This window comes from Tiliqua scincoides, chromosome 2 (assembly GCF_035046505.1).
Source record: "Tiliqua scincoides isolate rTilSci1 chromosome 2, rTilSci1.hap2, whole genome shotgun sequence".
NCBI classification, from domain to species: domain Eukaryota; kingdom Metazoa; phylum Chordata; class Lepidosauria; order Squamata; family Scincidae; genus Tiliqua; species Tiliqua scincoides.
Window position 1 is genome coordinate 167,090,588 of NC_089822.1, and position 16,634 is coordinate 167,107,221.

The 16,634-nt window shown below is 45.6% G+C and overlaps 1 protein-coding gene across 1 annotated transcript; it reads left to right on the plus strand.

The window, feature by feature from the left end:
* Positions 1–5,410: 5,410 nt before the first annotated feature.
* On the plus strand, positions 5,411–15,746 carry LOC136638872 (CD209 antigen-like protein E). Its single transcript, XM_066612901.1, has 6 exons — positions 5,411–5,510; positions 7,344–7,454; positions 8,936–9,166; positions 13,770–13,921; positions 14,466–14,569; positions 15,623–15,746. The coding sequence occupies exons 1-6, from the start codon at positions 5,411–5,413 to the stop codon at positions 15,744–15,746; spliced, it is 822 nt and encodes a 273-aa protein (XP_066468998.1).
* Positions 15,747–16,634: the final 888 nt, after the last annotated feature.

Genomic DNA, 16,634 nt, shown 5'->3' on the forward strand with positions numbered 1-16,634 from the left:
GTGGGAGCACCGTAAGTGTGTGCAGGGGAGTCCCTATGGCAGCAACACAATCCCCAGGATTGCTTTGTTGCCAGGGATAAGAGGAGGGTTTTTTACTTACTGGCAGCCAACACTGGAGCCCTGTTCTCTGGGTGGGGGGGTACAGGGGTCTGGGAAGTGCTCTGCAGGACTCCCCATGCCTCCAAACATGTAAAAAAAGAAAAGAAAAAAGGCATTTCTGGTCTTACAACAAAACTGGAGGTGTCCATTTTTTTCTTTTATTACATGTTTAGAGGCATGGGAAGTCCTGAGGAGGGCTCCCCGGTCTCCCCAGATCCCCCAGGACTACGGCACTGGTTGCTGGTACATTTAAAAACCCCTTCCATCCCCAGCAGCAACAAGATCCTGGGGACTGCATGCTGTCTTCTCTCCCTCCCACTCCTTAAAGGGGCAGCGACAAATGCTTCCCTGGCTGGTGGGTCATGGCCCACTACTTTGGGAACCACCAGGCTACACCAATAAGAGATGATGTCAGGAAGTCTAAGACCCAGGCTAAAGCACAGAGCTGAAGCCGGTGAGGGATACCAAGGATGACCCCCCATTTTTTGTTTGTTTGTTTGTTATGCCTCAAAGAAGAAGAAGGACAAGGAAGTGGGAGGCCTACTGCAAGGAGAAGATGGGGAAGTGGGAACAGATGACAGAGAGGAAGGACAGCTGTTCAATGCTTATTTTGTATTTGTCTTCTCCTACAAGGGGAAGATGGCTCAAACTAGCAGCCCAAGCCTATATCTCTGTGTGGCAACATCAGTATAGCACCCAGTGTATCCTGGGGAGTTTCAGCCTCCGGAGGCCTCCTTGAACATTTGTTCCCTAGCCATGAGCTAAGCTCATGGTGAGCCGCTAGGTCTACCTGGACCAGTACCAGCTCCATAGCTGGCACACGTCCATCTGGACCTGGGTTGGGGAATCAGGGCTGAGAAGGCAGTTAGGACTAAGCAGATGCTGCTGCTGTTGAACCCGCCCCTTCCCAGCATGTAGTTGGCCTGTGAAACTCCTTGCCACAGGATGTGGTGATGGCATCTGGCCTAGATGCCTTTAAAAGGGAACTGAACAAATTTCTGGAGGAAAAATCCATCATGGGTTACAAGCCATGTGGTGTATGTGCAACCTCCTGATTTTAGAAATGGGCGATATCAGTATGCCAGATGCAGGGGAGGGCACTAGGATGCAGGTCTCTTGTTGTCTTATGTGCTTCCTGGGACATTTGGTGGGCCACTGTGAGGAAGCTGGACTAGATGGGCCTATGGCTGGATCCAGCGGGGCTGTTCTTATGTTCAGTCCTGAGCCACCCTCCTCTCCACCCCAATCCACACCCTGTTGCACCCACCTCCTGCCCCATTCTGCCAATCCCCACTTCTCTCCTGACCCCTGCACACACTTACCTGTGCCAGCAGGCGTCCAGTAACTGTAGGTGCATGGAGTTAGCTGCTCACTGCTTGCTGCAGTAGCCAGGTTGTGCACTCTGGTGTATCACCTTTTGTGACAGCTGAAAAGTGCCTAACATTCATTCCAGTGGTGTTATGTGCCTTTAGGATTGGGCCATAACAATTCCACTTAAGGAAAACTGGGAACATCATGACTCAGGGTAGGTAAACAGATGGGAAGGGAACACCTAGTTACTTGGCATAAATTTAAGGCCCCAGGTCAGGACCAGAAGAATTACATCCCAGGTACTGAAGGAGCTGGCAGGTGTTATCTCAGAGCCAGTGTCTATAATCTCTGAGAACCTGTGGAGAATGGGTGAGGTGGCCAAGGAATGGGGATAAGCACATGTTTTTCTTACTTTTGAAAAAAGGAAAGAAAGAAGGTCTAGGAAATTATGAACTGGTCAGCTTGACATCAATTTCCTGAATTGAAAATGATAGTGTGAATGGCATGGGATTATACCTTTCTGGCCTCAGGTAATGCACATACACAAGAACCTTGGTGATGGGAACTCTGGGAAAAGGGCACCTTACACTCAGAAAGCATTCCGCACAGCCTCTTGCCCTCACAACATGTATAGCAAAATACCTTAACACTCGTCTCGGCAGAATTCCTATTGCAAGTGCTCTGCCCCAGAAGGACGCACAAATACCCAATTGGAATGTCCACTCCACCACCTCACAAGGAGGAATAAGACCAATGCATCACACACAGGTGTCTCACAGCAGGAAGGACCTGGAGCTGGACCTGCTACTGGAGCTCAGGGTCTGCATCATCCACACTCTTTGACTTCTTGTGCTCCAATGAGGGAAGGAGCCCTCATAGGTAATGAACTGCCTGTTCTTTGTTGCCCTGGGCTATAAGGTAAATAGTTGAGGAGGAGAGGGAAGGGGTGACTTTCTGGTAGGTGCCAGCAAAGATGCAAAGGGGACAGCATGAAAGTGTAGTTAAATGGGTAGGCTGCTGCAATATGGGCTCTGTGTCATATGCAAGGCCTATGCAGTGCTCTATCTGATTGATCTGTACCAGCCAAATAGATCTATTTGTGGTGCTGCAGGATGCAAAATGCCCCATGAGGTGCTCTATGACTATGTCCTGATGTGCCTGAGTGGTTAGAGCTGAGAGCAGCTCTACAGAGTGTGTTTCAGACCTGTCTCTACCTCTTCATTTGTCCATGCCATGAATGCTTTTGGCTAATCATGCAAAAGTCCCCTGGAGGAGCCTGAGCAAGTCTTTCTTGGCTTCTGACCAGGGTGTCTATGCAATGGGTACCAGCACCTTGGCTTGCCTAAGTGCTGTTGGGGCTCCCCTTATGGCTTGTTCCTTCTCTCCCCTGGCAAAAGGGATCCACTCAGCTGAGGAACTCACTCTGCAGAGCCTCATGTTCTTATATTACCTTCCCCAAGCAAGCCGTCTTCCTTTCCTTGGTCTGCTGCAGTTGACAAGATGTTTCTTGGAGATATGTACTTGTGTAGGTGGCATAAGGAGGCTCAAAACCTGGCAGTTTTCTGCTTTTGCAGCCAGTGCCACAGTAGCTCCTGCAATGGGAGATGCTGAGGCATTCTTGTGCCACATATGTGTGTGGTGCCATGAAGGCAGCTCTCTATGGTTGGCGGCAGTGGCTGTTGCTATGTTATTCATTCCTGGAGGTCACTGGGCAGCTCTCTGTTCATCTGCCTGCCACCAGCTCCTGCGTGGTCCACCATGATGATGCTTCCATGGCTGCTGGTGTTGGAACTGGGTAGGCTGTGGTGACTGGCTCCTTGCATGTCTGGCTGGCATGTGGATGACATGGGGCTGATGTTTCACTGCTGCCTGATGGGTGGTGCTGTGCTTTTCATAAATGCTGACATAGTTACTAGGAGGGCTGCACCCCCATGGACTTGTTTAGGCTCTTATCTCCCCTGACCCACTTTGTACTGGATGGGCTTATGATATGATGGCTGTGCCTTGGAAGTTGCACTTGTGTAGCAGGGATGCTGGTGTCTGATAGTTGAGCTTTTAGTCACTTCATTATTTGTCCAGGCCTTTCAGTGAACTGATCTGTTCTTTGAGGGTTGCATGCTGGTTTGAGAACTGTTCAGCTGAAAAGCAAGTTATGACTTCTGGAAATCAAGAAGAAAGGCTAAGTAAAACTATCCCCAGATGCAATCAAACATTGCCCTCCTATCTGCCATGTCATTTCTGATTAGGAGATGGTGGTTGAAATTCTAAGAGTACATCTGGACTCATGCCATGTGTGTGAGTCATTACTGGCAAGGGGGGATTTTGAGTGAAAGAGGTTGTGAAACCAATGGCACAGGCTTCTTCTCTAGAAGTAAACGCGCCCCTCATGTTTCTCAACAAAAAGGCATGTTACATTTTAATTTTGTAGAATTTAACAACTTATGCAAACTCTTTACGCCAGCACTTTCTTTGATTCCTGCCTCTAAACAGGAAAATTCACAGGGCATTTGAGTTCTCTCAGGAGCTAACTGCATATTACCTGTCAATGAATGTAACACTCCATACACTCCTATATGTATTTGAAAAGGAAAAGCAGCTTTGGAGAGAACGGAAAAACCATAGCTCTTTCCTCAGCTGCTGTGTTTTTCATCAATGCCCTCCCCCAGCCTGTGAGCTCCCAGATGTTACCTGGATTTGGAAGCCTATGTGGGGAGAGAGCTGTGGGGAAGGAAATTGGGGTCAATGATGGCTGACAGGGAAAAGGTTAAGCACTTCTCCCCCCCCCCTCCATTTCTCTGCTTGAATTCCCCTCCACCCAAGTTACATTTCTTTTAAAAGAAAAACAACATTCAGGGCTCTGTCACATGCATTTTCATGTAATGTGTAGTTAGCCCCTGAAAGGATGTAACACCAGAATGCCACCACCAATTCTATACTGTGGTTGTTACAGCATCACTTCTACCCTTGCCTTCTTTTCACATCAAGACTGTACTTCTTAGGTTGGAGATAGACAATTGTATTCTTGAAAGCAGTTTGAGGAAGGCAAGGCCAGTGCCAGCAGCCAAGATCACTGGGTAACTGCACAGGGCCTGGGACCCCTAGAAGCATCCAGTGCCAATCCCTGAGACCACTTCTGTGCCCATAGTTCTTATGTGGTGGGTATAAGAGCAACTCTCCCGGGGTCTAGTTTTTCAGAACAATGCACAATCTGCTAAGAAGAGGCAGTGGGACAAACTGCAATCTTTTTTTTCAAAACTCCTTCAGTTTTCTGAAACAAAACTACAGTCCTTCTCCAGCCTCATACTAGCAGTGCAGCTCTAGTAAAGATGCCTGCAACTTTATTGGAAAGTTTCCTAACAGAAAAGTGGGATACAGCAGGACAGAGATTAGGTCCATTTGGAAGTCCCTAACAACAAACACAGCAATGTGGGTGGGTAGCTAGCTAGCTAGCTAGCTAGCTAGAATAAGCATCATATTGTTGCTTCCAGGGGCTTCCTTCATCTAAGCTGACCACTTGGTTTTAGTTGTAATTAAGAGAAAAACAATAACAATTCACACACCATCTCCACTACAGACCAGAAGAAACCAGCAGAATATGTGGGCTCTCAGCATAACCAAGCAAACAACAAAAAACACCAGAAAGCCAAGGATTTTTCAATAGCCCACACAGAGGTATAAGAATTATGCTCTTCTGTGTGACAGCCAAAGCCCTGGTTGGAGATGCCATTTTGTATTTCTCAATGAACGCATTCTGCCTATATATTAATCAACCAAGAAATTCAAGTCGCTACTAACTTCAGTTTTAATTCAGCAGTTGCTTCAGGTGCAGCCCAAATACAGCTGACCTTCTATGAAAGCTGCCAGATTTTTTTTAAAAAAGGAACAGAAACAATAGAAAAAAGTGACGTGAGACTCCCGAAGAAACAAAACACAAAAATCTCAGTATTGATCCAAACATCACCCACCACACTTTACAGCGGCAAGTTTTTGTGCACAGACCATGTACGATGACACAGAGCTGCCAAACAGGGAGCAGGGCCCCTCAGTTGGAAATTGGCCTCCTCTCCCCCGCAAACCCAGTACAGAAGCTGGAAATTCAGGTTTGGATGTTTTTTTGTTTGTTTGGGGTGTTTTTTGTTTGTTTTGCACAAAAACAGGGGAAGCTCTGGGTGGATGGCTATGCCACATAATGGAGTGGCCCAGGCACGGCCTGGTGTATGTGATGAAGGCTGTAATGCAGCGGTTCTCAAACTGGTGGGTCGTGATCCACCAGTTTGTGTAACACTTCTCCCATCCCTTTAAGGGGTGGAGGAAGGGGGAGGCAGTGACGCGATCCCCAGGATCATGTTGCTGCCCTTGCCCCTCCTCCACAAAGACTTACTTTGGGAGTAAAGCTCCCAAAAAGTTTGAGAACCACTGCTTAATGGATATAGTGATATGTGTATCAGCTGTCCATGAGGAAGATGTGTTACAGATTTCCAGCCTGGGATTAATGGGTTGAAGAAGTAAATAAATAGCTGGGAACACAGCTATACTATGACCTGCATAGTAGATAATCTTACATGCAACCTGCAATCAGCAGTAGCAAGGTCTAAGGAGAGCATCATTTTTGTATTGGGGTGTGTGTGTGTGTGAATAGAAGTGTTTTGTTGTGTACAGAGTGGAGAGGGTGTGTGCAGTGGATAAATAATTCTAGATTATTACCTTTGACTGTATAATGCGTATCATGATGATGGTTCTTTGCTCACTTCCTCGCATGATCTGCTCTGCCGATATATTTTGTGCCCTTTGCCACAGAGCTGCATAGTATGCATTGCAGCTGGTGGGGCTTACCCTGCGGAAAGGGGACATATGAGGTGACCTCCAGCAGCTGAAATTCTCCTGTGGGGTGCAGCGTATCCCGCACCTGTGTATCTGCACAGGGGAATTTAGTTAGGATTCAGCTGTTTTTAGCCACTGTTCAGGTTACAGTGAACTTCAACCTAAGCCATGGTTGGGTGCCACAGCTGACATGCCCGTTTCTCATTTATTTCTTATTCCTCCCCAACTCTCCAGCCTTCCTCTAATACCATACACCCCCCAGTTCCTTATCCCCTAGCCAATCTGGGTGATCTTCCTCATTACTTCCTCATTAATTATGGGGACATTAACATTTCCCCATAAATGTCCTATTACTCACTTTCCCCCCTCTTCCATTTTGCATGCTTATATGTTGCTCCACCTTCCAAAGATTTTCCATTTCTTAAACTATATGGCAACCAGTACTGTTTAGAGCTTAGCCCTTTGTGTGCATGTGTGGGTGTCCGGCACTGTATATTTTCTGATTTCTCCTCTTACTGTATATTTATTATCTCCCCAAAATTGCACTGTGTTGCACCCATATCTAATCTATCTCATTCTTATTCCATGCTGGTCTGTTGAGGTGCATCACAAGCCCTTGGACCAAGGTCCCTGCACACACAGTCAAATTCCCCCATCTGTGCATCTTACACATGTCCCAAAACACACCTATTAATAGTGGTCTGAGGTTGGGCACATCATCTGCTTGAGTTACACACTTTCAGTTCTTGAAAAACAATCATCGTTTGGACTGAGTTAGACTGAACTGTCTTGGCATGGTAGCATGTGTTCATGTAGTACTCAGAGGTAAAGGGGGTTGTAAGCGTCTGGAAGAGCTGGATTTTTTTTTTTTAAAGACAGAACAAATATTTAATCAGATATTAAGGAGCCAGGGAAAAGTCAAGCAGTTTGTTTGAAGCATGGGAGGGGGGAGAGATAAAATCAGCACAGGATTCAGAAGTGAACATGTATATAATTTAAGGGCAAGGAGAAACTGAGCTCATATTCCATCAGAAAAAGAAATGTACCCCCTTCTGTTGTATGTACAAACATCTGCTTATATGCAAAATTAACCTCTTCCATCCCTTGCCTAGATGTATATGAAGCATTCAATGAGCAGGACGACTATGGCAGCATCTCATACGCAAAGGAGGAGCTGAAGGCAGAGGCTCAACCACCAGACCCAGATATTAAGGCTGACACAGGTATGAAGGGTGGGCTCAGAGATGCTTGAGTGGGGGGGGGGGTCAAGGGGAAAACCAAGAAAGTGAGAGGATGGGCATGCTCTGCATATCCAGGAGAAGGAGGACAGTACGGGGCAAAGAAACACAGGCCTTCCCAGCCTCAATCCACCTTCCTGGGTCCACTCAGGCTTGAGCCAGTAAAGTAGCTAGTGCAGGTCTGAGAAGATCCATTTGAGTAGACTTGTTTAAGTGGAGGCTTACCCCTGGGTAAATGTTCCCTTACCCAGAGATCTCCATGCTCTGAACCCTGCACTTAACAGGATGCAGAATGCACTCCTATAGCAGGGTTGCATCAGCAGGGGAATTTAGGTAGAATTGGACTGACATAATTTTTTTTTTTAACCCAGCAGCGTAATAAGGTATAGCAGCAAATCATAAATGCATGAAATTGTCAAGGCAGCACAGAACAAACAGTAAACCCAAACAATACCAAAACTACTAACTAAGCCCCCAAAGCTAAGGAAAACAAATGAGTTTTCAGCTGCTGTCAAAAAACAGGCAGGTAGGGAACTTGTTCTCTAATGCCAAAGAGTTTCACAGATAGGTGACACACACACACACTCTCTCTCACTCTCTCTCTCTCCCCCCCCTCCCACTCCACAGCTCAATCCACCGTTATTCCAATGCAATGGAAAGACTATCGGGAAAAGAGCTGCATGGCTGTTCTATTGGCCCTGGCTGGTGGCTGGCTCCTGCTTGGCATCGTTCTTCTCTCTCAGTGTGAGTGCAAGCGATAGGCTCCAGCAGCAGTAAAGAGAGGCCTCCCAGCTTCTCTTGCAGTCCAAGCCTATGGGCTCAGAATCGCTGGCAGAACTAGCGTTCCTTGCGGCAGTTGCACAAGGCTCAGGCTGCTGTAAGCACCAGGGCAGCAGAGAGAACCTGCTGACAGTTGTAAGGTGGTGGGGGAGGGCAGAATGAGGCAGTGACAGGGCAGGGGAAAGACAGAATGGGGCAGCAATGGGGCAGGGGAAGGGTGGTTTGGGCCCATAAAGGGAGCAATGGCAGCCACTGAATCCTAGCCCCTTTCCCAGATTTAATCCAGCAATGTGGGTGCACATCTGTCCCCACACAGTCCTGATCCACACTGAGAGACACCCCCCCCCCCCAATGGCTAATTGCCCTGGAAGAAAAGTTCTCACTAGTGTCATGTCTAGGCTGCTCTCCTTTACCAGTTTATCTCTCCCACATTGAAAGTTTCAGAAATTACACTGGACAGAAAACCAATCCTTTTGACAGAGCCCTGGTTTGCAGAAGGGCAATCACAGTTTCACTGGAGATGCTCTTTACCTAATGGCACAGACTTTCCCCAAGTCAGAAAGTGGGAGACTTCAGGGATTCTGGAATTTCTTATTAAAGCCCCAGCCCTTTGAAAGGAGTAGCAGCTGTAACAGTGTGTGGTTGCAGGCTGCTCATGAACTGACACTCATCTCTTTACTGTCCAGATGCAGCCGTGTTCTCAGAGCTCAGGAAACTCAACCTCAGTTCTGCCCAAGAAAGTTTTGACCCTTCAACAGTCTCTCTAATGATCCATGAATTAAACAGCTCTTTGATCACTGAACTTCAAATTTTAGAAGAACGTATTAATGAGAGAAGTGAAGCAACTAATAAAAATGTGAACGAACAACTATTCAGACTAGAAAAAAAAATGAACAGTAGCCTGCAAGATCTAAAAGGTAAGATGCAAACAACAAATAGAAAAGCAGGTAGCATTAGAGAATAGCATCCACAGCCACAAACCTCCAATCAAAGTATATCTGAAAGGCAGAGACACCATATTGGGAGGATAGATGGCCAAATCCCCTGCTGCTTGTGCTTAAGACCACAAATAAAATCATGATTACTTAGGAACATCTGTGTTTCTAGAACTCCCACTGGTTTCCTACACTGAAAACCAAAAGAATCTTGTAGCTAATTCCTAGGCAGTATCAGGCATGCTGATTAACCCTTTGGTTTCAATGGTTTCCGATGCACCTAATTCTGTACGTGTAAGTGGGTATATGCGGACTGAGAGTAGGCATGACAAAAGCACAAATACCTTTCAAAAGGATGTGCACATGTGACTGCAGAATGTATTTCCATACCATACATAAGACCTTTATTGGCATAGATAAAGGAAATACACAACAACAACAAACAGAAAACAATAAAATAAAACAATCATAATCACCCAATACCCCCTCCTCCCATTCACCATAATATAGCAGAAGACCCAGAATTCCATCCTGCCAGTACCCCAGAAGTAAAGTTAGCAACCTTGTCAAGAGAATCAGTTTCCTCTATAGAAAGAAGAGATTGTAACTTAATTGAATCCTCCCAACCCTGCATTTTGTTCAGCAGTGGAGCCAGATAGTTCTTAGCCGGGCATGTCATGAGGCAGGCAATAAAAAAAAAACACGTTCTGAAGTCTCCACAGTTCCTGTCACAGGTACATCTTCTTTCTGAGTAGGGAATGCCACTAAACCTGCCCGCTAGCAGAGCTGATGGAAATGCATTACATCTCGAAAGGGAGAGCGCTCTGCGAGCCTGCGGGCACTGCAGATGATAAAAGAAAGAAGCTGGCTTCCCAAAACTGCAGACAGAGAGGGGAGCAAATGGTGTTAGCTGCACAGAATAGCTCTCAACGCTCAATATCAAGCAATCTTTCCTTGATGCTCCTGTAGGCTTTGCTTAAACCAATCATACCCAGGCTTGCTGTGTCTAGTCCTATCGGTTTGAGCTTGGTGAGTATATCCACAACCTCCACAGGCAGTATTGGATTAGCCAGAAGCTGGTACATTAGCCCATACGGGGCAACACTGAAGAAGATGGCAAGCCAAAATTTTACTGATCTCAGCCAAGCCAATATTTTGAGTCTGATAAAACCCACTTCAAGACACATAGCAGAGTATGGAACACATCTTGGGAAACCCGAGATCCTCCGCAGGAGGGAGGCCTGTATGCTCTCAGTTGAACGATTCAAGGCCTTATGCCAGATTGGACAGCCATAAAGAACTTGCGAAAGTACCTTTGCCTTGAATACCTCTAAAGCAGCTGGGACAGGAATGTATTTCAATACTGCTCTAGTTATGTTTCATGAGGTATGAAACAAAATCATCACAGCAACAAATACTTTTAAAATAGACTGCTTTAGCACAAAGAGGAAGAGGAAAATAAGAGCCTGAACAACTCCACGGAAGCACTCCCCCTCCCAGTCACTCTGTCAGTGTCTGTGGAAACACTGACATCACTCACGAACCACATGGTGGCAGCCCAATGTTGTTCAGACATGGCAAGGAGCCAATCAGTGCAACCTACCCAGCTCCAACGCTAGTGGCCAGGGAAGCACCACAAGGGATGTGAAACAGAGGCTCAATGAGAAACCAACATCAGCTTGATATCCTCCCAATAGTCCCTGAACAGGAGGGCCCAGAGGTGGCCTCTCAGACTGACACCCTCAGCACCCAAATTAATACAATGGCAGCAGCCACTGTAAACCATGGGGGATTGCCCTATGACACCAGTATGCACACAACAAAAGGATGCCACAGCATTTTTGATTTATCAGATCCCAGCATTTATCAGATCCCAGGACAAGGATCTGTCCTGGGACCGGTGCTTTTCAACCTCTTCATAAATGACCTGGAGACAGGGTTGAGCAGTGAAGTGGCTAAGTTTGCAGACGACACCAAACTTTTCCGAGTGGTAAAGAACATAAGAACATAAGAACATAATAACAAACAGAAGTGATTGTGAGGAGCTCCAGAAGGATCTCTCCAGACTGGCAGAATGGGCAGCAAAATGGCAGATGCGCTTCAATGTCAGTAAGTGTAAAGTCATGCACATTGGGGCAAAAAATCAAAACTTTAGATATAGGCTGATGGGTTCTGAGCTGTCTGTGACAGATCAGGAGAGAGATCTTGGGGTGGTGGTGGACAGGTCGATGAAAGTGTCGACCCAATGTGCGGCGGCAGTGAAGAAGGCCAATTCTATGCTTGGGATCATTAGGAAGGGTATTGAGAACAAAACGGCTAATATTATAATGCCGTTGTACAAATCGATGGTAAGGCCACACCTGGAGTATTGTGTCCAGTTCTGGTCGCCGCATCTCAAAAAAGACATAGTGGAAATGGAAAAGGTGCAAAAGAGAGCGACTAAGCTGATTACGGGGCTGGGGCACCTTCCTTATGAGGAAAGGCTACGGCGTTTGGGCCTCTTCAGCCTAGAAAAGAGACGCTTGAGGGGGGACATGATTGAGACATACAAAATTATGCAGGGGATGGACAGAGTGGATAGGAAGATGCTCTTTACACTCTCACATAATACCAGAACCAGGGGACATCCACTAAAATTGAGTGTTGGGCGGGTTAGGACAGACAAAAGAAAATATTTCTTTACTCAGCGCGTGGTCAGTCTGTGGAACTCCTTGCCACAGGATGTGGTGCTGGCGTCTAGCCTAGACGCCTTTAAAAGGGGATTGGACGAGTTTCTGGAGGAAAAATCCATTATGGGGTACAAGCCATGATGTGTATGCGCAACCTCCTGATTTTAGAAATGGGTTATGTCAGAATACCAGATGTAGGGGAGAGCACCAGGACGAGGTCTCTTGTTATCTGGTGTGCTCCCTGGGGCATTTGGTGGGCCGCTGTGAGATACAGGAAGCTGGACTAGATGGGCCTATGGCCTGATCCAGTGGGGCTGTTCTTATGTTCTTATGTTCATTTCCCACTGTTGGAGCTACTGTGGTAGCAAGGAGGGAAAAGCAAAGAGCAGCTAGGAATCTGAGCACCTGGAGATCAAGTCTCCTTAAGCCATTCATACAAACACACACTGCTAAGAAATACCTTCTTGGCTGCAAGAGATCATGGGAAGATAAATAGCTTGGCAACAAATAATGGAAGATAACTCACTTGGGCAGCACCCCTGATGGCAGACCTGGAGCAAAATAAGTGGCTTTCTGAGACCTGAGGCTCAGGGAGGCCGAGCACAGCCTCCCTGGGCCTCAAAAGTCCTCCTCAAGGACTTAGAAAGGTGCTTCCAGTTTTCTGCCCAATCGCCATTCTAACCACACTCATTGGCATTTATAAGTCAGGCAGCAGGTCTCCAAAAAGACATTTATCAGGCACTTAAGGCAAACCACTTAAGGCACAATCCTACCTGAGCATTGTGCTGCTGGAACTTGCCGTCAGACAGTGCAAGGCCCTTCGTGGCAGTGTGAAAGCCAGGATGCAGTGCGCACTTCAAGGATGCTGTGGCAAATGTTTAGAGATGTAGCATGTGTGCCAGCAGCTCCAGGAGGCCCCGCTGATGTCAGCAAGTTCACAGTGGGGGCAGGGAAGGTGAGGTTAGGGCCGTTCTGAGGCAGAAGGCAGGGAACAGGCTGGAGAGAGTGGATTTCAGTGGCAAAGGCACATGCTGGATCCTATTTCCTACTTTTCAGCTGACCTCACTCCCTTCTCTCCTTGAATTTATTCTAGCTACATAGCTGACATGGGTGTGAGGAGACCCATAGACAACCAGGAGGCCTATCCAGAAGTAAATGTTTTTTACTTACCTCTGTTTGGCCTTCTGGTTGTCCCCTCCCAACACTGTATTCAGTACATGCTCCATCAGTGTGGCTGCATTGTTGTCAATGCTGAGGGATAGGATTAGACTATTAATCAAATTCAAATATTTTATTCTGTTTTTCAAAAAACTTCGGGGGGGGGGATAATTTTTCAACAGGAAAATATGTATTTGTGGACCTTTTCCCATTTGTATGAATTAGATTTTATAAATCTGTATGAATTTGTTTGAATTAGATTTTATGAAGGGCAAACAATATGTATTTATATTGTTGGAAGAAGTTCATTTATCTTTGATTAGAATTTTTAAAAATCAGGAAGATTCATGAGATTGACTATATTAGCCCAGAAACAGATGCATCTGTGCGAAGTGAAGAGTGAACCTGAATTTAAGTTTGATTTTCTTGGCAAGTGCTGAAACATTAACTGAAATGCACCTGTTACATTAAAGGTTGGATTAAGATCATTTTAGACTAATTTGTTGTTAATACATGGAACTGCTCCCTGGATTTATTCAGCCTATTGTAGTGTAATAACTCAACTCAAGAATTTCCCCAAGTGAGCAGATAAGTAATTCTGGGACCTTTGTGGCCCAGTAAGATCAAGCAATTTACAAACATCTCTTCTGGAGGGAAAGGAGCTCAGCCTAGATATTCATCAGCTCTGTTCCTTGTAATGATCAAGTGGTCCCTTTCTACCACTATCACTTGACCACTGTAAAAATTATCCCTTCCAGGTACCTCCAACAGGTGTGTTCCTCTGCCCTGGAAGGAATTTCAAGGACACCACTACTACTTCTCAGAATTTGAAGAACAGTGGGGAAAGGCCAAAGAGTTATGTGTTCTTGCAAATGCTCACCTGCTTGTTATCAACAACCAACAGGAACAGGTGAATGTCACTTTTTTGTGTAAAGAGAATTCCATTACCTCAGTCTTCACACAAATTCTTTTGTTTTTCCATAATCTTAATCCTTCCTGTCTATCCTGATTTGCATAAAAATACCAGATTCTAGTCTCTAGTCCTAACCTAATGTTCCTCTACCAACTCCTACATCAAGCCAGAAGCTGGGGGCTGGCAGGGAAAGTCAAGCACCACTCTCCTGCATAATAGTAACCCTATTCATTCATTCATTCATTTTACAACCCACTATTTAAACTACAAGTTCCCAAAGTTGCAAACGTTGTTTGATTTCCTTGTAAACCACTTTGTGAATGTTTTTGTTGAAAAATGGCACATGATTATTCCTAATGATGATGATACAAAGCAAATGCAGTACAAAGTTTGAACTTGGTATAATAAAACATCTAACCCAACAATGCAAAAGTAAGAATTATTAGTAGTCCCTTCATGCCATTAACTGGATTTGTCTTTAAAGTATTATATAGAAATAGTCTGAACAGGAATAATAAAACTAATTTTTTTTCCCTCATAGGATTTTGTTATTTCTCAAATAAGCACAGCGGTTTGGCTTGGCTTGAGCGACATCGCAACTGAGGGAACCTGGAGTTGGGTTGATGGATCACCTGTGGCAGAAACGTATGTGAATGATGCCTAGGTCTTTTATCACAGCCCCTTAAGGGGGGAAGGTGGGGAACCATGACCAAGGACATCCCAACCATGAGGTGACTTGAAATGCAGCAGCACCATTGGAGGGGTGGCAAACAGACAAGCCTCCACACACCTGCTCATCATCCTCTCCAGCCTACTAGTTGCTCCAATCTTCTCCCAACTTGCTGGGAGTAAGTCAGAAGAGAAGGGGGGGGGGAGTGAGCTGTTGTAACTCCAGATTGCTTCTCCTCACCTACTTTACAGAGCACCAAGTAGGGACTAGCAATGTGGAGCCCACCCCCTTCCTTTACTTACAACAACTTCACCATGTAACCACCCTGTTCTGTGCCTCTTCTCTTCTAAACAGAAAAGTTCATCAGAGGTTACAAACCATGATGGGTATGTGCAATATCCTGGTTTTAAGAAGTAGGCTATTTCCAAGTGCCAGATGCAAGGAAGTGGCAACAGGATGCAGGTGTCTTGTTGTCTTGTGTGCTCCCTGAGGCATCTGGTGGGCCACTGTGAGATACATAAAGCTGGACTAGATGGACCTTTGTCCTGATCCAGCAGGATTCTTCTTATGTTCAGATGAGAACAATTTTATGCAACATCAATCATGTGATGCAGAGTATGCCCCCATGGCATAGTTGCCTTGATGCAAGAGGGGGGTGGGGTAGGATTGGGACCAAGTCATAAGCTTTTTTACTGCTAAAGTTTTTTTTCCTTTTAAAACTAGAATGCAGTTGGGATATTTACATGTATCAGTAGATACTAATTGGGGGGGCATCAGTTTGAGGCCTGCCCTCTAGCCTTGTTTCTTTCACTGGCCCCTCTTTTTTGTTTTTAATTATGTGCAGTATGCCTGCTCTGTGGGACACACTATGATGTGGATTATTTAAAGTGATTTGTGAACTTTGGCCCCATGTTTGGGTGCCTTCCAGCTCAATGAATCTATAAATGCAGATGATTACCCATGACTGTCAGCAGAGCCCTCATGCAGCCATTTTGGTACACAGTGCTGACTGAGCTTCTTCGTTTCAGCTTCTGGGGAAATGGAGAACCCAACAATTCACATGATGAAGACTGTGTTGTCCTCTATAAGGAGAAAAATTGGAATGACATTGCTTGCCACAGAAAAGTCAGATTTGTCTGTGAGAAAATATAGATGGCACACTCTCTTATTAAGGGAATAAACCTCCCTACTATTCCCTTTTTCACCCTAAAAAGGGCCCTTGGCACCTTGGACACCTTCTGCCACAGGAATCTACTCATCTGTTGAACTCTTTGGGGGAGGCACTGTTCTGCATGCTATTGTTGACTGAGGTTCAGTTGGTGTGCCCATTTCTGCATTGGCCCCCTTGAATGTGGAACTCCTTATCTCAAGGAGTTCTGGGTGCTCTTTCTCTCTTCATATCTAACAAGATGCTTATGATTTCTGGCGTCAGGCCTTTGGAGGGTGAAAATGGCCTGGGAGTGGTTTCTGCCTGCTGTTGGAGATTGTGTTTGTTAGTCTGATTAGTTTTATTAGTTTGCTTTTTGATTGTTCCTATGTTTCTATATTTTACTGTAGTCTGTATTGGGTCTTTTAGTGAAAGTCGATAAAAATGGATCAATGAATAAGGGTCAAATCCTATCCAACTTGCCAAAGGGGTGTGCACTGCATCATGCAGTGGGGAGACAGTGATGGGGGCCTCCTCAAAGTAAGGAAACATTTGTTCCCATACCTCAGGGCTACATTGCAGCTACATCACACTGGAAAGCTAGGTAGGACTGGGCCCTAAGTGGGGCCCCCGGCGCTTGCTTCAGGTGGTTCCCTTCTTCAAGTATGGTGGGATTATTCCCTAAAATAAACAAATGCAGATTTGTGAGGCTATTATTAGTAACACATTTGTCCTCCAGTTATGCCTAGGCTGATGTCCAGCTCTAGTTATTGTCTGAATACATAGCGCATATGCTGTTTGCCAACTCTCTACATGGAAATGGTTGCAGATCCACAATTAGTCAGATATATTCCTTTACTCTACGGAACATTATAAAATGTTAATATCTAATA